General features: G+C 48.0%; 1 protein-coding gene and 1 pseudogene across 1 annotated transcript; both read right to left on the bottom strand.

The window, feature by feature from the left end:
• Window positions 1-2,826: 2,826 nt before the first annotated feature.
• On the bottom strand, window positions 2,827-20,131 carry Lyrm9 (LYR motif containing 9). Its single transcript, NM_001076681.2, has 4 exons — window positions 20,090-20,131; window positions 10,568-10,708; window positions 8,544-8,636; window positions 2,827-7,603 (listed from the first exon to the last, which is right to left on the bottom strand). The coding sequence occupies exons 2-4, from the start codon at window positions 10,691-10,693 to the stop codon at window positions 7,586-7,588; spliced, it is 237 nt and encodes a 78-aa protein (NP_001070149.1). The 5' UTR covers window positions 10,694-10,708; window positions 20,090-20,131; the 3' UTR covers window positions 2,827-7,585.
• Window positions 20,132-22,252: 2,121 nt separating this feature from the next.
• On the bottom strand, window positions 22,253-22,339 carry Gm23219 (annotated as a pseudogene).
• Between the last annotated feature and the right edge of the window lie 917 nt (window positions 22,340-23,256).

The following is a 23,256-nucleotide window of genomic DNA, read 5'->3' as shown; positions in this document are numbered from 1 at the left end:
AGGTCTTCTGGAAAGAGCCGCAAGCACTGTTAACCACTGCGACATCTCTCTAGTTCCCATCTTTTTCTGATTTTTGCTATGAATTTGGCTGTTTGCTTCTGGAAGACAGATGGTCAAACCCAGCTTCTCGGGAAAGAGCCTATGACCCCAGGCTAGGTTCATTTACTAATAAAAGCCTGGCATCTCTGTTTCATTTGGTGTCTGGATTTTGGAGGCAGAGAGATAAATCAATGTCCTTAACTTTTCCTCTTGAATCATCTTGAATTCCAGGAAGAACAATTTTTTTTAAAAGACAGACTCCACCCTCCACCCCTCCACCGCCAAAGTGTCTGCACTCTCACCAATGAACAGATGATTGACAGATTAACAATAGCCTATTGGATCATCTTGCAGAACGGAGCAAAGTCAGTGATGGGCTGGACCACCCACTACTCAGTAGGGGTGGGACTACTCAGTCATGTACGCCTCTGGTCATTGGAAGGTAGCCCTCATATCAGCATCCTGAAGATGAACTTGAGGTCATTGTGAGGCAGGACGGGAAGACAGGGAAAGCTTCGGGGAAGACTGGGAGGGAAAGCATGAGACCAGAACCTGGTTTGCCCTTCCTGCTCATAGGATTAAAATTTTTCAGCAAAGTAAAGCAGAGTAAAGGCAAAGTTGCTCTCAGAGGCCACCTGCATTTCCCTGAAGACATCTTGTCAAGGGCGGTAAACAGGTGGTGCTTACTCAAGGTTTCAACCTGTCCTTTTTCCTTACCCAAGGAAAAAGCCTGTCCTTCTGTCCTGAGCCTTTACACGCACCTCACAACTTTGTTGACAGAGAGAATTCGTTTTCTTTTCTTTTCTTTTTTTCTTTTCACTTTGTTGTCCTAGAACTTGATCTGTAGACCAGGCTGGCCTCAGGCTCAGAGATCCACCTGCCTCTGCCTCCCAAGTGCACCACTACAGTCAGCTGAAATTCTTTACATTTTAGCCATGTTGCAAGGTACACTCTTTGAGCAGTGTTAAAAGGAGAAAGGGGGCCAGGCGTGGTGGCGCACTCCTTTAATCCCAGCACTTGGGAGGCAGAGATAGGCAGATTTCTGAGTTCGAGGCCAGCCTGGTCTACAAAGTGAGTTCCAGGACAGCCAGGGCTATACAGAGAAACCCTGTCTCGAAAAACAAACAAACAAAAAAAAAAAAAAAGAGAGAAAGGGGGGTTCTTAACTTTTAAAGATATAACCTCAGAGCCACCAAACCTCCATCTATCTCCACTGTAAAGAAATCTCCCGGACTCTCCCAGAGAACCTACTCCCCTTTCAGGCTTTCCTGCTCTCTCTCTCCTCTTTTCTCCTGCTCTTAATAAATCCAATTGCCTCATATTTGGCTCACCCTGACATTCATTTCTTTGTCAAAGCCATGGGTTGGCCTGGGTGATGTTCTCCAAAATGAATCCAAAGTGTGACTTGGAGATGTGTCTCTTTTGCGGATGACAACTTTACTCTCCCTCCCAACACGGCCACTCTGGCTAAATCTCCCTCTGCCTTTCACTATGACTTGCCTCTTGAACTAGTTTATTGGGATTAGGTGACTATGACTTGCTTGTTGGCGCTACAAGAGTCCAGTCTTTTACCTGAAAAACTTCAATAGCAAATGAGCAAGTCAGTGCCCCAGCTTCAGGAAAGCCTTTCACACTCTTATGTACATTTAAAACAAATCAAACAAAAAACTAGGTTTAGCTTTGGGGATCTTAACTTCCCCAAACTGGGGCCCATCCAGATAAATGGCTCATTTTCCAGACAGTATACACAACGACCCAGGGTGCATGGGGAAGGGGGATGAGAAAGGCGGCATGGTTCAAGAGCAGAGGCTGCTGGTGTAACGGTGTCTCCTCCAGATCGAACGTGTCCGTCATCATTCTGAAGCAGAGTATTGGTGATAATCCCACTAGACCATCACAAGAGGGGACTTATCAATATTTCATCAAGGAAGGAAGGAAGGGAGGGAGGGAGGGAGGGAGGGAGGGAGGGAGGGGAAAGTCCCAAATGAGACCCCTGAGATTCCAGTCACAGTTGCTGAGAGTGGGACCTCCCAGTGCTGGCTCACTGCACATGCTCCTGATAAGACAGCTGGGTAAGGATGCTTGCTCATGCGTCTCTGAAGACTCCTCTTTTCCCACAGCTGTTCGCTGACCCTAACTTGGAAGTAATGGCTTTCTTCTGCGTTTCTGCGCTCCAGGTATCTGCCAGCAACTACATTTGCTCTGCCATTCTCTTAAGCTTCCTTCTGCCTCCATTTAAAAATTCTTTTATCAACATGACGAAGAACCAGCAAAAGGGAAGCCTAACTCCCCAGAAACATGTATCTTACTCCATTCTTTGGTTGAACTATAAAGGGACATCACATCATGCATGGGATGCCTTGAAGCTCCCCTCTGGTAGCGCTCCTCTACGTAACCCAGATGAGTTCATTGGCTCTCCAAGCTGCATCCTTTCTTCCATCTGTCTGCATTCTCTTTCTCTGGGATAAAAAGATGTTTCTTTGTGTCTCCCCAAGAAAAGACATACCATAGCTAGTTATCAAGGCTTCCAGACTAACATTGGGACAACAACATGTACAGAAACTCAGAGACGCCCCCGAATCCAAACAATTTAGACATCTGGCTTATTGGGGAAAGGCCGACAAAGTGCCAACCCTTCTGTTGGCCATTCCCAACATTACACTGTAATCCAGATGTCGTGGTCCCAACCTCTCCAGACCCCTGTAGACACCAGAGTGTAGAGATCACTGAACAGACCCACTCCAGATGACCAGACTTAAAGATGTCCATTTTCATTACCCAAGGCTAAATGGTTTAGAGAGTGGTAGCTTTATTTTGAAAGGCATTGGAAAGTCCAGGTATACAGTAAGCGCTTAGTGCTGCTACTGTGCCACAGAGGCAATGCCCACCCTCCTTACAGCTCTGCCCCCAAGGTGAGCTCATTGTCCTCATTTATCTGAGCCCCACAATTAGGATGATCTTCAAATTCACAGGCTCCGAGAGTGGGCTCCTAGCACTCAGTCCACACTGCTGTCTGGGCGAAAAGGGAAATGTTGATGGCTAAAGTTTCCCCAGTAAAGTATTAAGATCTAATTTTACTGCACCCTCGGGTACAAGTAAGACCCTAAATAGGTGGCAGTAACTCACTTCAAGGGACATCAACGGGATGGCTTCTAAGTCAGGCAAGTTGATGATATGGGAGATTACAAAGCTTGGGCCAGCGAGATGACTGAGTGGGTAAAGGCACTTGCCACCAAGCCGGATGGCCTGAGCACTTTGGTGCATAAAACAAACACTCGGTAAAAATAAACAAACAGATAATAAATAAATAAATAAATAAATACCCTGTCCAGGCTCTTGCTGAGTGTCCTTCCTAGGGCTACCTCCACCATCTCTTTTTAAAGATTTTATTTATTATGTATACAGCATTCTGCCTCCATGTATGCTTGCAGGCCAAAGGGCACCAGATATCATTATAGTTGGTTGTGAGCCACCATGTGGTTGCTGGGAATTTAACTCAGGACCTCTGGAAGAGCAGCCAGTGCGCTTGACCTCTGAGCCATCTCTCCAGCTCCCAGGGCAGCATCTCTTGTTGAGTTCCTCCAAAACTAAAGATTGTCTAAGTCTTAATTACATTTCTAATTCTTAATTACATTTCTTCTACATTGTAGGAGACTACTTTGCAGGGAACACAGTACCTGGGCTAGTCATTTATAAAATTAGGAGCGTTGGTACATACTGGTATAAGCATGCTATATAATTTCTTTATTTTATGATAATTTTCTAAACTATTTGTATGCATGTGGGTGTGTGCACCTGAGTGGAGGTGCCTGCAGGGTCAGAGGTATTGGATCCCTCTGGAGCTGGAGTTACAGTCAGTTGTAAGCTACCAGATGTGGTTCTAACTCTGACTAATGCCAGAGCCGTAGGTGCTCTTAGCTACTGAGCTATGGCTCCAGCCCCAAAATAATGTATGCTTTAGATTACTGTTGTTTTTATGGTTATCACTGTGTGTGTGCATGATGTGTGAACGCAGGTGTGTGTATGCCACGTGTCTCATGTGGAGGTGAGAGGCATTGGTGTTCTCTTTGCTCCTTAACACAGAATCAGGGGATCAAACTCCAGTCGTCAGGTTTGCACAGCAGTGCCTGTTGGAACCATCTTGCCAGCCCCTAGGAGCTAAATCTTGCAGGAGCCAATTACCTCTCTTGGTTGATAGGGTAGCTTTGTTTACAATGAGGTCACATTACAATCCTTAACTAAAGCCCTCAAAAACACAGGAGATGCACTAGCTGGCTCCCCTACACCCCACTCTCACTAAATTCCTTGACCGATACTCGAACAAAACCAGAGAGAATTCGGTTTCTTATTAATAGAACAAAGAAGGGTGTGCATACGCCTGGATTCTACCTGTTGCACTTAGGTCAATAGCCAGGACCTGTAGCCAATCATATTCAAGGAGCAGAATGGCCTCAGCCTGTGAGATGAGGCACCTATGGAGGTTGGCACTGGATACTGTTCCATCTGTGCCTGGCTTCTGGCACTTGGGAGCCATCACTGGCCGCTATTCCACTGACTTCGGTCCTATGCTAACTTAACATGCTTGGGGAGGGGATCTTCTCCACACTGCCATTTCCATATCAAACTGATGCCACTCCATGGTCTACCCACTGCAGACAGAGCCCGTGCCACCGTTCTTGTCCCCATCCCATCAAGTAGGGCCAGCAACTGCAAAGCAACTCTGAAGTCAGACTTCCACCTGCCACCAGGTCCTTAAGAACAAGAAGGAAAGGCCTGTGAAGACAGCTCAGCACAATGAGTAAGATCTGCATTCAGACCCCTAATGCCCACAGAAAAGCTGGGCTCACTGGCACACACCTGAGGCCCGGGTGATGTGTGTGTGTGTGTGGCAGGAGAGAGCATGAGTTAGACCCCCAGAATCTGCAGGCTAGCAGTCTCATCAATCAGTGACCTGTGGGGAGAGACCCTGCCTCAGAATGCCAGGTACTGAGCAACAGAGGGGACAACCCATCATCAACCCCTGCTCTCCCTGTGCACACACAGGTATACACAGGTACTGGCACATGTGTGTGTGGACACTCACACACATACATGTGGACACTTACACACACACATGACTGGAGAAGACATCTTGGAGAGGGATCAAATATTAAGGACACATTCATGGAGATTCAGTTTTTCTCCCTCACTTTCTTTCTTTCTTTTTTTTTTAAAGTAGCCTTTTTCTTTATGTTTTCCTTTTTCTTTTTGTTTATATATTTTCTGGCCCTGCTTGCTCCGGCCTTATTTATTTTATAAATGTGAGTACACTATTGCTCTCTTCAGATACCAGAAGAGGGCACCAAATCCCATTATAGATGGTTGTGAGCCACCATGTGGTTGCTGGGAATTAAACTCAGGACCTCTGGAAGAGCAGTCAGTGCTCTTAACTGCTCTTCAGCCCTCTCCCTCACTTTCAACAAATGAAATAAGCCCGTCTTCCACCCTTATTTTATCAATAGGGAGACCCCACCAGATACAGGTCAATGTCCTATGTCATAGGGATAACCTGGCCACTGATCTGTATTGTGTTCTCTGAAACCACCCTCATAACAACGGGACCCCACACCCCTCTCACACTCCCTGTGAGTGGCAGCCCCAGCTCCTCAAATCAGTGTTAGTCCTTTCTCCTCAGCCCCATTCTAATGAACAACTCTGCCTAAGGCCAGGCATGGTGGCACACATGGCTACTCTACTGCCACGAACACCACCAGGTAAGGATTGGTCCCTGGGCTCAGATGGACTGGACAGCAGCAGTGGGGATGGAGGGACTGCGGCTTTGCTCTTGCCCTTTGCCTGGCAGTCATCTGGGAGCCCAAACCTGTGGCTCTGCTTGTCTCTGAGGAATGATCCTTCCAGGCAAGTGGGTGTCTGACTTACCCAAGTCCTTAGCGTTGTTTGACACACGTGTCGAGGGAACAATCCTATTCAGAGAACAGCAGTCAGGGAGAAACAATAGAGGGCTAGAGAGATGGCTCAGCGTGAGCGTGAGTGTGTGCGTGAGTGTGAGCGCTAACTGCTTGCAGAAGACTCAGGTTTGGTTCCTAACACTTACATCAGACAGCTCATACTGCCTATAACTTCAGTTCCAGGGAGCCCAATGTCCTCAGGCCTCTGAGGGCACCTGCACACACGTGGTACACACAAATAAAATAAAGATCTTCTTTTTTTAAAGAAGAAATAATAAGAGCCAACAGATGACTCAACAGATAGAGGCATTTGCCACCAAGCCTGATAGCCCGAGTTCAGTCTCTGGGACCCACATAGAGGAAGAAGTGAGCTGCATCCTGCAAACTGTCCTGACGAGCATTTATCAGCAGCAGCAGCAGCAGCAATGTGTTGTGGCACACCTGTATCTAAGTGCTTGGGAGGCAGAGACAGAAAGACTGCTGAAAGTTCAAAAGTTCAAGGCCTGCCAGTGTATACACTGAGATCCTGTCTGAAATAAATCAAAAGAGGAGGAAGAAAACTGTGAGCTTTCACAAGTGGACACACGTGCTTCGGGACTGTCCGCCCCTTCTGCTTAGACAGAGGTCACATCATCCCGCAGAACTGCAAGGGCACAGACAGGCACTAGCTCACCTGAGTGCCCCACGAACATTCAACCCCCAGTGTGGCCTCTCTGCATCTTCTGGCTACTTCGCCCACCTGGGCCACTTCCCCTTGGACCCAATCTCCTCTCCAGAGAGGACACACTGTGGAGCACGGAAGCCTGGACCTGCTGGTGTCTACCCTGCCTACTTGCACCTTATTGCTGGTCTAGTGTAGTAGATGTTTTCCCACTTCAAGGGTCAGGGTTTCTGCCTGGAGCATATTGGGAGGAAGCCGCTGCTTAACAGACTGACGGACACAGCATGGCACAGATAAGAGGGCGTGTGGACTCTGAGAGGAGACAAGACGCACTCACAGCTGAGTCACTGAACAGGACGAGGAGCACAGCGGCTTCCTCGCAAGGTCCCTGTGCAGCAAGGTCCCTGTGCAGCAAGGTCCCTGTGCAGGGAGCTGGTGTGAGCTGGCACGTGACTGCCGCCTCACCCCCCCAGGCTCACTCGGGCACCTGACAGATGGCGTGTATGCCGGCTGGGATTCAGATCCACAGCTGCCTGGTTCTCAAGCCCGTTCGTTTCTTTCTATACAGGTGGTCATCTGAGGGGACATCTCTCATGGGGCTGGGAGATCGGTGACGGGACCTCCAGAATAAATTAACTGCCTTCAGGGCAAAGTAAAAGAACAGATAGGCAAAAATGAGAAACACAGAGAAGAAGCAAAAAAACTCCAAATTCTCCCCAAATTGCATATCGTTTCTGTCTGGAAAAGCAGACATAAAAGACGCTGGAGACATGGCTGCAATGACGAGAACCACCTCACCAAATGTCAGTTACGATTTCTTGCTTTCAGCCAACAAGATCAAAGAATATTCCAGAACTGATGCTGTTCCAAGAGCAGAAGGCTTCTCAGTTCCAAGTGACTCCAGGGCAGCTAAGCGCTCGCCGTAAGCTCCAGACACTCAGTTTTGTTTCCTATACTGCAAGACAGAGAGATGAGAGACGGGTGAGGGAAGCCATGGGGGAGGGCTCTGTTGTGTCACACGGGCCTCTCCACGACTGCAGGGGTTTCTGGGAGGTGGTGAGACTCCATCGGGAGACCCTTCACCTTCACATCGAGTTGGTGCCTAGGCCCTCCTTCTTTAATGAAAAGGCTGGGAGGCCGAGGGCACTGGGACTAAGCATGGAACTCACCAGGGCTCGGCCTTATTCTGAATCTTGTTTGTGGGAGAAAAGTCCCAGGCAGAGGAGACCCTCAGACACCCAGGGTCCCCAGCCAATCATCGAGGCTTTCCTGCCTTTGTTTTGATTTTTCTGTCAGGGATAAGCCCCAGCGGCTTCTGCACTAGGCAAGCAGTCGACCACTGAGGTCAATGCCCTATCAAAATCTGTTTTTACAAAGTGGATTTTAAACCCCACATCTGGAGCGTCTGCGCTAGGACAACAAGGATCTGGGGGCACACTCCAGTTCTCCACATTCCTGGTGCCTTTATCCCACCTACAGTCTAGGTGTTGGTCCTAGACAGCAGCCTAGTCTTGATCAACTTCACACAAACTCGAGCCACCTGGGAAGAGGCACCCTCAGCTTCTACCGGATTGGCCTATAGGTGTCTGTGAGGTATTTTCTTAATAAATGGTTGATATGGAGGGCCCAGACTACTGTGGGTGGTACCACCACCAGGTCCTGGGGTGAATAGGGCAGCTGAGGGAGCCATGGGAACCAAGCCAGTTAGCCGGCTTCCTTTAAGGTCGGCTTTGGGGACCGGAAGGGGGGGTGGGGGGGACAACCATAAGAGATTATCTTCCTACCTAGGAGGAGTGCAGGTGCCTCTGTTTTCAACTGTGATGCGCGAGCGCCCCCTGATGGCCGAGGAGGTTACAGCATTCCCATTCCAGTGCCAGGGCCAAGCAAGCACTTACTTTGTTCATGATCCAGTCGGCATCTTCAATGGCTCTTTTAATAATCTGCTGGATTCTCTCGGAGTTGTCTTCATCTGAATGAACTTGGAAACTCTGTAGGTTTCAGCACAAACGGACATGGCCATGTGAAATCCAGAGCTTTAGAGAGCCCAGTCCCAAGAGACCGTGAGGCACTGGTCACCTAGCTCTGCTGAGGTGTGCTCATCCGGCCCACCCTGCTCTTAGACCACAGCTTTGGAGCCCTAGTTTATTTGGCAGCGGAACTGTCAGTGCAGCCCGCAGGGAGGCGAAAAGGAGACCCAGCCACTGGGCAGCTAGGTTATTTGGCAGGGCCAAGGGGAGCCACAATCTCTGGGGTTGATTTGCTCAGCACAGGAATCTACATCGATGGAAGTGTGCTGGGGAGGGATTGGCCTCGATGCCACTAGGTGCTGGTGCTGGGAGAGCAACGGGGAAGGGAGAGAAGGCACAGGGACAAAGGACCCTGGGAAATCCGGGGGGCTTCTGACCAGTGACCTAAGACCTGTGAACCTCAGGTTTCTTCCAAAAGAATGGAGTCCTCCCTCCCTTGATTGTGCTCCCAAACCCACATTCACTTTCCTACTCATCCCAGGAGCCCACTCGGTGCCTGTCCAGGAAGTCTCCCCTCACTGCCCCAAAGCTAACCATCACCCTCTGTTTCCCTCAGCCTCCTATTGCTACCACTGTTTCTCTTTTACTCTGTGAGACAGGATCTCACTCTGTAGCCCTGGCTAGCCTGGAACTTACTCTGTAGACCTGGCTGGCCTTGAACTCAGAGAGATCCACCTACCTCTGCCCCTTGAGTGCTGGGATTAAAGATGTGTATCATCACAATGTATCTGTATGAAATTTAATTTTTAGCTCTTTATTTGGAAATCATTTTCTTTTTTAAAAAGATTTATTATGTATCTAGCATTCTGCCTGCATGTATGCCTGTAGGCCAGAAGAAGGCACCAGATTTCATTATCGTTGGTTATGAGGCACCACGGGGTTGCTGGGAATTGAACTCAGGACCTCTGGAAGAGCAGACGGTGCTCTTAATTTCTAAGCCATCTCTGCAGTCCCACCGTTAAATTTTTATTATTTTGTTTGTTGCATGGTGTTTTGCCTGTGTCTATGTCTGTGACCATGTGCATGCAGTACACGGGTGGCTAAAGAACAGAACCGGAATCCTCTGGAAGAGCTGCAGTGCTCTCAACCTCTGAGCCGTCTCCCCAGCCCCAGAAGTGATTTCTTATAGGAAGGTAGTACAGGGTGCACGGGACCCTTTACCTTGCTGGTTGTGTCATTCTCTCTTCAGAATCTTCTAAAGTAAGTGACAGGCACTACGCCTTGTCCCCTAAAATCCTCACTGTGTGTTTCCTGACAAAGGGACCCTCTGATGTAACCTCAGCAATCAAACTCAGACAAATCAGCATCAATGCAGCTGATCCCTAATCTACAGCGAGTGTCCTAATTCCCACTGCTGCCTTCCTCTCTGGCTGAGGATCTGGGTCAAGCCTTCCACTGTGACATCACTGCAGTCGCTGCTAATCGGGAGCTGCTGCTTGCCCTTCCTGGTGGCCCATAAAACTTTGTTCTGATTCTATCTATCTATCTATCTATCTATCTATCTATCTAGACAGGTCCTCTTTCTGGGACCAGGGGTACCCAATCCTCTTGTCTCTGCCTCCCCAATGCTGAGTGCAGGCCACCATGCCAGTCTTTCTGGATGTTGAACTCTGGTTCTCGTGCTTGTACGGCAAGCACTTTATCAACTGATTCCTCTCTCCTGCCTCTACCCAGTCTGTTTTGATAGCCTTGGAGCTGTCTCATTCAGGCCCCAGCACAGTGCTGAGATGCCAACGGATATAGCCGCTGTGCCACTGACAGAAGCCAGAGGCCAGCTGCCCATGTTTGCAGTGCTTCTTATGAAACTCCTAGGCCTGCTCCCAGGTACCTGTGGCTCTGCCCCCCCCCCCCCCCCCCCCGCCAGCGCACACCTCCCCCAGACCTGTTCCCACCTGCCTGACAGCATGCTTGTAGTGCTCCTGGATGCCCTTGGTTGGCAGCTGCCGGCAACAACGTAACAAGTAACGGTACAGCTGCAATGGCGTCTGGACCAGCTCTGCCCCTGGCAGAGGGGCCATGTGCGAGCCTCAGCCCTGAAAAACACAGAACATCCCGTTCTTAGCCATTGGGCCAGTTCCATGGTGGCACCGGTCTCCAGTCCCAGCCCTCTGTGAGCCATCTGCACAGAGGCTTGGTCCCCCTTGTGGCCCAACTCCAGAAGCCTACACCCTGAGCTGGGGCTAGCCTTAGCATACAGCAGGCCCATGAGAACCTAATGCAAGTGTAGAAGGAGATGTGCCACCTCAGCCCAGAGTCTTGCAAAAGCTTAGCTTCAGGTGGCAGGTGAAACAGGGAAAATGAACAGAAAACCCCAGGTGACAGTCACAGAGCCGTCAAGGCTACCGACATGCTAGTGAGGGCATCGGGCAAGAGGGTGGGAAGCCTGAAGGTCTAAACCTGGCTAGTCAAAAAGTGTTGTTCCCAAAGCACTAACACTGGTATGAAATAAAATCTTGGGCTGGAGAGACGGCTCAGTTCTTAAGAGCACTGACTGCTCTTGAGTTCAAATCCCAGCAACCACATGGTGGCTCACAACCATCCATAATGAGATCTGACACACCTCTTCTGGTGTGCCTGGAGACAGCTACAGTGTACTTACATATAATAATAAATCTTTGGGCCGGAGCAAGCGGGGCCAAGCCGGCTGACCAGAGTGAGCAAGGCTGAGCGAGCGAGGTTCTGAATTCAATTCCCAGCAACCACATGACGGCTCACAACCATCTATCTGCACAGCTACACTGTACTCATATACATAAAATAAATAAATCTTTTTTTAAAAAAAGGAAATACAATCTTGGGCCCTAGACAGATAGCTGCATGTTAATGAGATGCTAAGCAGGTCAGAATGCACAGTGTGGATCCCACGAAGAAGCTATAGATGGAGTGACCAAAGAGAAGCTGGGACTAGGTATGTGACTTCATGTTACTGAGTCATTAGTTACAATGAGCACAATATTTATTTAACATAAAAACTGATGCAAACATATGAAAACTAAGCACAGAAAGGTAAGGTATCTTGCCTAAGCTCACACAGCTGACAAAAGGTCTGTCTGAAATTTAATTTCTGGCTCCAGCATCCAGTAATAAAAGAAAGGGGACCTGACACCTTCCATGAATTCCAGACCAGACAGACAATATAGTGAGACACTGCCTCAAAAGCCATGTTTGTTTGTTTGTTTGTTTGTCTAAGGCCTAGAGAGATGGTTCTACAGTTAAGAGCACTTGCAGTTCCCAGCACCCACATGGCTGCTCACAACTGTCTGATTCTTCCGTTACATCCAGGATCCAATACCTCTTCTGGCCTCCAGAGACACCAAACATACACATGGTGTGCACACACTCATGCACGCACATGTGAGCATTCACACACACACACATACGCATTCCTGCACACACGAGTTTATGTACACATATGTTATTGCACATACACAGGCATGCACACACACACACATGAAAGTAAACAGTCATGCCCGTAACATAAAACATAATTTAAAATCTTTTTAAATATTAGAGAAGAAAGACGCTATTACCATACAAAACTTCACAGAGACACTTGGCAATTCTCACAAGTCCGTCTCTGCAGGAACCACCATTGCCACAATGAAGAGCAATGAAGAGCAAGCTTATCCAACCACCATTACCACAATTACCTCTGCCTCCCTCCAGCTCCTCCCTTCCCAGCTCCAGCAGCTGCTGACTGGCTTCCCCCACCCAGGCTCCTTCACATGTTCCCAAGGTCTGTGTCAACGGAATGGTCGGTCTGCCATGCTTCCTTCTGTATCTAAGGAATCCATTTATCCATCTTCTGTGTCTATGTCCGTCTGTCTGTCTATCTATCCATCCATTTATTTTGGCTTTTCAAGATAGGGATTCTTTGTAGGCCTGGCTGTCCTGGAACTTACTTGGTAGATTAGGTGGGCCTCAAACTCAGAGATCTGCCTCAGTCTGTTTCCTAAGTGCTGAGACTAAAGGCATGCACCACTCCTCCATGCCCCCTCCAGCTTCCATATTTTTAAAATTTGAATCTGTTTTTCAGCTATTACATAAATCATAAGAATTATGGAGTACCACAGGATACTTCAAAACTTGTGATTTTTAAAGGCTTATTTTTTCTAATTATAGTATGAATGTCTGTGGAGGGTATGCACATGTGAGTACTGGTGCCCAAAGAGGCCAGAAGCATCGGATTCCCAGGAGCTGGAGTTCCTGATCAGCTACCCAAGGAGGATTCTGGGAACTGAACTCAGGTCCTACTGTACAAACTAAGATGAACTTGTGTGTGTGTGTGTGTGTGTGTGTGTGTGTGTGTGTGTGTTTACACTCAAGAGTGTGTGTGTCACAGCACACATGTGAAGGTTAGAGGACAGCTTGCAGGAGTCAGTGCTCTCTTTCCATGAGGTAGGCTTGAGTTTTGAACTGGTGTCATTAGGCTTAGAGGCAGGGACCTCCCTTCCCCTGACGGAGCCATGTTATTGGCCCAGATTTGTGTTTTGAAGAGAGTACAGGTGTTTCTAAATGGTGGGCTCTAAAATTCGAAGATCTGTTACCCTTCCATTAGGTGCCTCCAGCCCTGATCTTGCCTGTGTGCCCACTGCTCCAAGGGACCATGCCTGGCACCCAATGTCAGTCCATTCTATTCCACACTTGATACCAAATGAGCTCTGACCCGCTATCCTGGATGCACCCATGTCAGCCCCAGGAATGTGCCCCAGAATCTCCAACTATCAAGAATGTCAGTTCTCTACAGCTCCGCATGGCCGTGGCTCCCTTCCCAGCCTCTCAGTGGAAGCCCTTTCTCACTGCCCGCGCCCCACCCTCCGTGGGAGTGAATCACTTTGATGTCATGCGGGAGGCTCTGGTGGTTGAGCTGGGCCCAAGCCTCAGCACTGGGCCTGGCCCCCAGCAAGCTTCACACTGGATGAACTGAACCAGCCGTGGACCCTGTTATCTCCTCATTGCAGGCTTCCTGTCTAGGAGGGAGAGGCTCCTGCCAGACGAAAAAGCTCAGAGAAGGGACCGAGTGACTGGTGTTAGTTTTAAAGTTGCAAAGGCTGCAGAGAACGCTGCCAGGAGAACCACCCACTAGAACTGCCAGACATCCCTGCACTAACATGGGAACCATGATAGGCTGGGGTCAGAGGCACCAACATTCTATTTCAAGGATATCTTTTCGGAACAATACACACTCGTCTCCTGGCTCGCAGATAAGCAACTGGTACTGGAAGACTCCCTTCCCAACTAGACTCAGTAATTCTACAAGGGATACCATCTTGCCTCCTCTTGGTTCCAAGCAGAAGGCAGAGCTGGAACTTGCTAGAACAAAGTCTTAAAATGTTAAATCCATAGGAAGCCCAGGCCCCAGAACTAATACCCTGACAAATTACTCCGATTACCTGCAAAGCTGCTTGGAACGGCGATTCTGTCATCTTCAACCTGAAAGACTCTGATAGATCTCAACACCCCACTTCTACTTCCAGGGGCTGGGGTGTGTTTAAGTTGGTAAAACGCCTGCCTAGCGTTTAGGAAGTTCTGGGCACAATCTCTAACACTGCAAACAGAAAGCATGCCGGTGCAGGCCTGATATGCCAGCACTAGGGAGGTGGAGGCAGCAAGATCACAGGGTCACCCTTGGCTATGTATGTAATGAGTTTAAGGACAGCCTGGGCTATATGTTTCAAAGACCAGACCAAACCAAAACCAAACCACTTTTATGACCCATTTCAATGGTTGCAGCTGTAAGGAAGTCTAAACAGGACAGGGCTCTTCAACCCCCTGATTTCAGCAGAGTGACTGGCCCTGCTTTAGCCTAGCCCACAGAGGGTGACCTCATAAGCTGTGATGGGGGGTGACTGGAGCGAGCGGGGTCAATCGGAGCAAGTGGGGTTGACCAGAGCGAATAGGAGTCCTAAATTCAATTCCCAACAACCACATGAAGTCTCACAACCATCTGTACAGCTACAGTATACTCATATACATAAAATAAATCTAAAAAATAAAAATTTAAAAAAAAAAAAGCTGTGATGGGCAGGACCCTCAAGGACAACCACAGAGGACACACTACAGTCCCAACTCGACAGGCAGCTCCCCTGGCAGGCTTCCCCAGACTATATAAAGTGCTAATCAAATATTGTAAAATGCTAGTCCGGAACAGATGGTTACCATCTGCGGCCCTCAAACTTAACATTTGGAAAAAGCACAAGTTTGCTTCACTGCTTTAAAACCCAGGCAATACTTAGTAACCAACCCAGCAAGTATGGGCGGAAGATTATTTTCAGCTCAATTATATTACTTAGTCATTCTTAGTAATAACCAGCAGAGAATACATGTGTGGGTCCACTGAGAGGAGCTGAACTAAAAACTGTTTTAATTTAATTTAAAGTGTGGGTTTACTATTATTTAGGGGCCACGAACCGTCACCAAGACTATAGTGGAAGCCCCGACCCTGGAAAATGCTTGCTCTCTTGTTCTGCCCTTCGGACTTGACCTCAGACTCCAACCCCAGCTGTGCCCTATGAAAGCTCTTCCAGGAACCGATGCTCAGATCGCCCCTCAAAGCCCAACCAGTCCTCCTCCTTCTAACCCTAAGCCACTTGAACTCCTCTCAAAATCCACCTCTCTGTGCCTCTTAGATTTACAGCTCCTTCCAGTGCAGACTCTTCCTGCCTCACCTGCCACAGTCTAGAACCGGCCTCTCCGCCTTCCATCCATTTCCCTACCTGCTCTCCACCCAACAGCCTAAGTGGTCCTGAAACAACAAATTTCAGGGCACCCAGTCTCCTCCTAATCCCCCTTGTCCTTGTCACCTCCGAATCCTCCCCCACCTTGTCACCTTGGCAACTTTTCTCAAAATGTTATGTTTAAAACCATTTTGGGTGTGTTGTTTTTAAGGAACGAGCACAGAAATGTACCGAGCAAATAGAGTTGCAATCAAAATGAGGGACTGGCAGAAACGGTGCCCGTGGCACTGAGCAGGAAAGGTGACGGCCTACAAAACACCCAGGTCCCTCTCCATGGCCCAGGGAGTCCTGTGTCTACATCACCTACCCCTCTAGCTGAGTGGGACAGTCTGTGGCAGCTGTGTCTAGGGATGGTCTCTAGCCTGTGACAGGTGACAGAAGGCTTGACATGGGACAGATATATTAGTCAGGAGCCTCAGTGTGTGTGTCGGTGTGAGGTATGTGTGTATGTGTAGAGTGTGTGTGTCTGTCAGTGTGGGGTATGTGAGTGTATGCATGGGTGTACATGTGGGGTATATGAGTGTGTGTGTGAAGGGGATAAATGTGTGTGTCTGGTGTGTGTGTGTGTGTGTGTGTGTATGTGACAAGGAATTTGTCCTGTAATTCTGTGAGCTGGCAAGTCCAAACCCTACAAAGCCAAAAATGTCCTGACTCTAACCCTAAGACAGAAAGTTGCCAGGAAAGAGTCACGGTCCCAGTTCAAAGGGCTTCGAGAGAACTCCTGTGTAGGAAAGGCTCAGCCTGTTCATTCTAGCCCCAAAACAGTCACTTGTAAACATCTAACATCCTCCAAACAGTAGAGACAGTAGCGGGAACTGAGGCCACGTACCACTCCTGCCTGCCCCCAGGACTGATTAAATCTCTCCACATCGCCAGACCTACGTTTCCTGGTGCTCGCTAAGTGTAAGACTGACACAGGCACAGGCAGAGCAGGTAGACAGGAAGTAGCTCAAACGCACAGGAGGAACTGTGGTGACCTCAGAAAGGCCATGTCACCCCGTCTCACTCTAGCCTGATCAGGCTCTCAGCTGGACTAAGGGAAGGCCCGGCAGCCTTCTCTGAGGGAGGTGTTGTAGTGCTTTATCAACCCCTCAACCAAAACCTTTCCATAGCTTCACAGCAGCTGACACTGTCCAGATGGTCTGAACCTTCTAATGGTGTCGGGAATCACGATGATATTGTAGCTATGTAGTGTTTGCTCTTATCCTTATATGATGCGGGTACAAGTATTAAGAGGAGATATGTGCTGGGTGGTGGTTGTACATGCCTTTAATCCCAGCACTCGGGAGGCAGGGGCAGGCAGATTTCTGAGTTCAAGACCAGCCTGGTCTACAGAGCAGTTCCAGAACAGCCAGGGCTACACAGAGAAACCCTGTCTCAAGAAACTGAGGGGGCGGGAGACAAACTAAAAAGCACAAGAAATGTGAAGAGTCTGAGTTCTGTCCTGATCACCAGCAAGTCCATCGCACAAAGCCGACTGACTCCCTCAGACCCTCTGTCATCCCCTTTCCAGCATAGGAGTGATTACCATCTTCCCCACCCCACCCTGCCCTACTCTGTGCTTCTCATCCTCCCTACTCTCCCTCATCCCTGAGCTTCCTCCCCCGACTCTCAAGCACACCAAGAGTGTGAGAGACAGCAGACTGATTGTGCTCGGACCAGTGCCATGAACAATGACCCTGTCAACTCCTGTGACCTGAGAATTCAAGGAATGCAGCTCAGACTGCATTCTCTGTTCAGACCCTGCTGACCCTGGCATCCACTTCAAAGTACCTTTCTGCATGGACTATTATTAAGTCCGTGTCCCCATCTCGTACTGTCTAATAAGAGCCCCAGCCGGCCGCACAATCTCTGGGATGCCTGAGTGTTATTCAAGTCATCTCTATGTAATGAAAGCCCAGAGACAATCACACCCCAGGACAGAGAGAACTGTCCTCAGCATAGCTCATCCACGAAACATCTCCCCTGGCATCTGAGTGTACAGGACCACTAAGAAGACCAACACCTTGTTTATCCAGAATCTTCTGCAAAGCTGATGTCATTCATATCTGATCAACCTTTCACAATGAGGCTAATTAGTTCATTATGACAGCTTTAAACACAATACTGGAGAAGGTATCGTTAGCCCCATTTTATAGATAAGGAAACCAAGGCTCAGAGAAGCTGTGATTTGTCAGTGGCCACATAGCTGTGCACAGTCAGGCAGGGAACTAACCATAGGCCTATTTGATTCTGAAGCTCACAATCTTACTTGCATCCCTGACATCTGCTAAATGGGTATACCTAAGAATGCTAAGGCTGGGACAGGGAAGTAAGCCAGTGTTAAGAGCACCTCCAGAGCACGTGTGAGTCCCTGAATTAAATCCCCAGAACTAAAACAAAATGCACAAGTAGGGATTCCATCCACAAAGAACTCTCCTGGGCCTGTGCAAGACCAGATTCAGTCATGATATGCTTACTAAACTAGACTATTCATTCACAACTTAGCCACAAGTCTCTGCTCCTTTCAGAAATACAAGGGCACTGTAGCACCCTCTCAAATACAGATGGAAAAGAAAATCAGGCTAATGTCAATTACACACACACACAAAGGAATGCTTTAAAAAACAAAATCTTAGAGAGATAGGATGCCTTAGACTCCAGCCTTACAATCTGAGTTCAAACTCTTGGATCCCACAAGGTGGCAGGAGAGAACCAATTCCCAAAAGCTGTCCTCTGACCTCCACTTGTGACCACACACACACTCATTACACTCACATACAGAACTGAATGGGTCTAGTGGCATATCCCCGTAATAGCACTCAGGAGGTAGAAGCAGGAAGCCTGGGTTCAAGGTCCAGTCTAGGCTACATAATAAGCTCGAGGTCAGCCTGGGCTATCCAAGATCCTGCCTGTCTCAAAACTTAAACAAGGGGCTGGAGAGATGGCTCAGCAGTTAAGAGCGCTGACTGATCTTCCAGAGGTCCTGAGTTCAAATCCCAGCAACCACATGGTGGCTCACAACCATCTGTCCCAAGACTGGATGCCCTCTTCTGGTGTGTCTGAAGACAACTACAGTGTACTTACACATAATAAATAAATCTTTAAAAAAAAAACTGAAACAAAACCAGTTTATAAAGCTTAAAGAACATGACCTATTGGTGGGGGCGGGGGGCATAAAGGGAACTTCCTGGGTGCCAGGTGACAATGCTGGCACAGGTGCTAAGAAGAAAAGACCCAATCACAGGTAAGCTCACTGTCGTTATCACTAACCTGTGTCCTAACACGGGTCACCTAAAAATAATTGGAAAAAGAGTCATACATTTAAAAAGATAATGGAACTGCAGAAAATAACCCGAAATTATGCCCAATTGAGTACTGATAAAAGCTAAATTAAGCCTGCACCAGCCATTTTTTTTAAATACGCAATTAATCTTCATGATGGAGAAAGTTGAAAATAGGAATGGTTAGCTCCCTGCCCCCGCCCACCCTAGGGCTCCATCTGGCATATTTATGTTCTTCCAGCAATCCTGCCTCCCCTCGTCCCTCTCCCACACAGCCAAGGTCAGGCCAGCCTCCCTACATTCCCACCGGCACACCCTTCAGAACCAGTTTTTGGTCCATCCCTGTGGGAGGTGGGGATGCTGGAAATGAATCCTGGGGCTTGACGATGCCTGGCAACCTTTTTACCACGGAGCTGTTCCTAGCTCCTAGTTAGCAGCTAAGCTAATCAGTCTCTTTCTTCCTGGCCAAATCCCACGTGCCACCCAAGGATATACACTTTATCCTTCCCTTTCTTTGGCCCACCCCCACCCCCACCCCCACCTTATACCCAGAAGACAGGTATGTAAGAGTAAGGACTTCAAATGAGTCCCAAGGGCCATCACTGGGCACATGGGGAGATAAAATCTGATCCAGGCAAACATTGGAAAATTATTCTGTAATAAAGCGAATGAAGCACTTACATATGCTACCACGTGCGTGCTTTGAATGAGGCATAAAAGACGCAGGAAACCAATAACCGGGGCTGCATATGATTGATTCCATTTCTGTGAAATGTTCAGAACTAACAAAATCTATGGAAATCAGCTAAGTGGTTGCCTAGCGCAAAGAGAAAGGACGAGACTGGAGAGGGGTTTTGCCAGCAAATGTAGATGGTTTTCTTTCAAGGTAAATGTTCTAAAATCAACAGTGGCCATAGATGCACATCTGCGCACATTCTAAATGTTATTAAACGTGTGCACTTTAGCACTGGCCGGGAATCACAGTACTACTGGGAAGTTGGGGCAGGGGGATTACGAGTTCAAGGCCAGATAGGGTTACATATTGCAAAGACCAAAATTATTCCAGATACTCCTGGTAACAGGGTGTTCCTGCAGACCGAGTGAGAGTAGCACGTCTCCTCTTTGAAAACCATAGAACGGAGGCTGCTCCAGCCGAGTGCAGATGCCAGCAGCACATGGCAGAGACCTGGCTCCCCGTGTCCTCCGACACCGCATCCCGGCCTCCCACGCTCCTCCGCGGCGCGGCAACTATGGCTGCGACAGGTGTCGCTGGCACTAGGGGAAAGCCTGGAGAGCCCGCAGATCGCCCCCAGGGCTTCCACATATCCCGGCCCTGCAGGCAGCCTCGGTAATCCCCAGCCCGCCCCTGCCGCCCCCCGAGTCCCCGCCCAAGGGCCCGCGCAGCGCGGCTCACCCGCCTTCCCGGCGGACGCCAACTGGAGACACCGCGAGCGACACGATTGCGCCTGCGCGGCAGAAGCAAGCGCAGCCCCGCCCCCGCCTGGTACCCTAGCGCCCTCTGCCGGCCATCCGCGGGACTCGGGGTCCTACTGGGTGCGGGCTTCCTGATCCGACCCCGCCCAGTTGGCTGGAACCACGGCCCGCTTTTCCTTGTCTCCCTTACAACCTTGGATACAAACTCTGATGGCAAGCTCTTCTTCATATTCCCACGAATGGAGAATATTAGGGGTGCTCAAGATCTGTGAAACGTCTTCTTGAAGGACGTGTCCTTCCTGTTGTTATGTTGATGACAGGAATTATGTTTGGAAGGGAGTCTTCATTTCGAGTCACTTGATCAAATTACAGTCCCACAACACCTGTCAGAAGAATACATATGACAGTAATAGGCACGCTTCCTTTCAACTCTGCTATAATTATAATCGAGGGAGAGAATGAAGAATCTTAACTTGCAGCTACTGCCGGGATCATTTTTTGAAAATGAAATAATGCTGTTTCATTAAACGGGTTCTCCCCACTCGCGCATGTTTAAAGTCAGAATGCTTCTCTGAATTGATTTAAACACAAGTTTTATATCCTGAAAGAAATAAAGACAGGTCTTTTTCATGAGACAAACGCCCTGTTCAATGAGGCTTCTAGCTTCTCTGGGCCGCTGTCTGAAAGGCAGCAAGGGCGCCGGTGGATAACATTGCTTCTCTTCATCTTTCCTCTTCGGGGCTTTAAAAAAAATCTACCTATAATGAAAAGCCCGATTTCCTTACACACGCTCCTCATGTAGCTGCTTTAACAAGACAATTGCTTATAATGCCTTTTTTCTTCATTTTTTAAAAGTAAACATCGCTGTTTAGCAGCACTCGGAAGTCTATTTTTCTTCCTCTTAGGAAGCAGGGGCTATTTCTTAACAGAACTACTTCCTTTCTCTGATTCATCTTCAACTCTCTAGAATGCCACCGTCTCCCTCCCGCACCCCCCCCACACACAAAGCACCCCCTTCCTCCTCTTCAGCTAACACTCTACCCCGTCTTCAAATCTGTGTGGGAGGATTCTTCCCCTGGAATACCCAGATAATTTCCTTCATTTATTTTCAAACTGTAGACTTGGACCAACTGTATCTGAAAGATCCGAATGCACCCTCATAAATCAGCCTTTTTATTTACCCATGCATAATCACGGCATGTCATTAGTGCAGATCCAATCAATAAATCATTACGCTTTTAGAGCCCTTACTAGGAGCAACCTGCTGGGACACCAATCCACTCTCTCGTACAACATTAAGATCCTTTCATATTTTTAAGAAATTTCAATCTGTTCTCTCAGTCCCCCTCTTTTGTTCCTAGATCTCCGTGTTCCTGCTTCAGAAGCCTCATTCTAATACCTAGGTCATAAAATATTCAAGAAGCAAGCTGTTAGCTCTACCTCCGAAAGGCTCCACCTTCCTGCCTCTTGTGTTACTTCTGTCTTTACAGAGACACAACATTTATCTTTCTCGAAAACTCTTTGTCGACAGCTAGGCAGCACAAAAGAGAAAGAACAGAAAAGAAATTTTTTTATTTTTTAGCTTGAGGGAGAGATGTGGATAGCAGCTCCCTTTCTTTTACCGAGTCACAGTGAGAACTTGGATTTAAGAATAATCCAAGCCAGGCAAGGAGGTGCACACCTTTAATCCAAACACTCCAGAGGCAGAGGCAGGTGGAGCTCTGTGAGTTCGAGGCCAGGCTGCTCTACAAATCGAGTTCCAGGACACCCAGGGCTGTTACACAGAGAAACAGGGCTGTTTTGTCTTGTAAAAGCAAAAAAAAAAAAAAAAAAAAAAACACAAATAAAACAAAACAAAACAAAAGAAAGAAGAAAGGAAGGAAGAAAATAAAAAACAAAAAAAGAATAAGGAAATAGTGATTCTTTTTAACTTGACAGAAACTTTAAATTTCTTTTCATTTCAGTAGTAAAACTAAAGAATTCTTACCAGTCCAAGCATTCACTGAAATAGCACCAAGTCTGTAACCTAATGGAAACCCACCCATTCTCATCTTGTCATTTTCTTCCACACTGAGATTGGCAGCTGGGCGCCCTGGTGTCAGGCTGCATGATATTTACAGGTCAGTGGAATTTCTTTTTTTTATTAAATATGGAACACTTCACGAATTTGCGTGTCATCCTTGCACAGGGGCTGTGATAATCTTAGTATATGTGCTGCTGAAGCGAGCACAGGTCAGTGGAATTTTAAAGACCTTTTGCTTAAGAAATTTATCACTCAAGGGTTGGCCGTGCAGGAGATCCCTCCTCCCTGGGGAATTTATCGGCTCCCCCTCAGAACCAAATGGCCATGTTCTGAACTCGTGTCATGAAGCCTGACCTGTAATGACGTGTAGTGGCAGCTTTGGAACTGCTCTGTAGAGAAAGAGGCAAGACATTCTGATGCTTTTCAGTTTACCTCAACCTCCAGATTTTAAAAATTACATGTATTTGCTTATTGTTATGTGTATGTGCTGTGGTGTGTGTGTGTGTGCGTGTGTGTGTGTGTAGGTCCAGGAAAATGAACTCAGGCTGGCAGGCTTGACCGGGAGTGCCTGTTCCACCCACTGAGCCAGCTCCCTAGCCCCATTTCCACATTTCAAAGAGAAACGATGCATTTGCATGCTTTGATTATTTCGGGTTATTGTCTCAAATGTTGACCATGTAAATAATTCAAATTAATTCATAAATATACAATGGCTGTAATGAGTATGATAAAATACTTTGAAGAATATACTTAGGCCCTTGGACCTGCCCTGGCTCTCAGGCCTCCCCGGCTCCCATTTCTCTGGGCATACAGGATGCGTTCTACCTTGATGTTCCCTCCTATTCAAAATATGCAAAGTTGCTATTTACCAGTTTGCAATTTGCATGACTCAAATTCTGCCAGAACACAGGGAGAGGGGCACAAAGTGACAGGTGGATGTGCCAAAAGAGATCACCAAGGCAAAAATGGGGGGAAAAAAATCCCGCATACAGATCTTTGCCACCCTGGGGTGTTGCAAAACATAGCCCTTGCTGACTACTAGAGAGGGTTGTTAGTAAGACAGTGAAAATATCGGGTGTAAAAGGTTATGTGAGATCTCAGGCATCTAGTGTCTTTTCTTCTGT

The sequence above is a fragment of the Mus musculus genome, chromosome 11 (genome assembly GCF_000001635.26).
Source record: "Mus musculus strain C57BL/6J chromosome 11, GRCm38.p6 C57BL/6J".
Lineage (NCBI taxonomy): Eukaryota > Metazoa > Chordata > Mammalia > Rodentia > Muridae > Mus > Mus musculus.
Note: the sequence above shows the minus strand (reverse complement) of the source record. Positions and strands in the feature narration are given on the sequence as shown.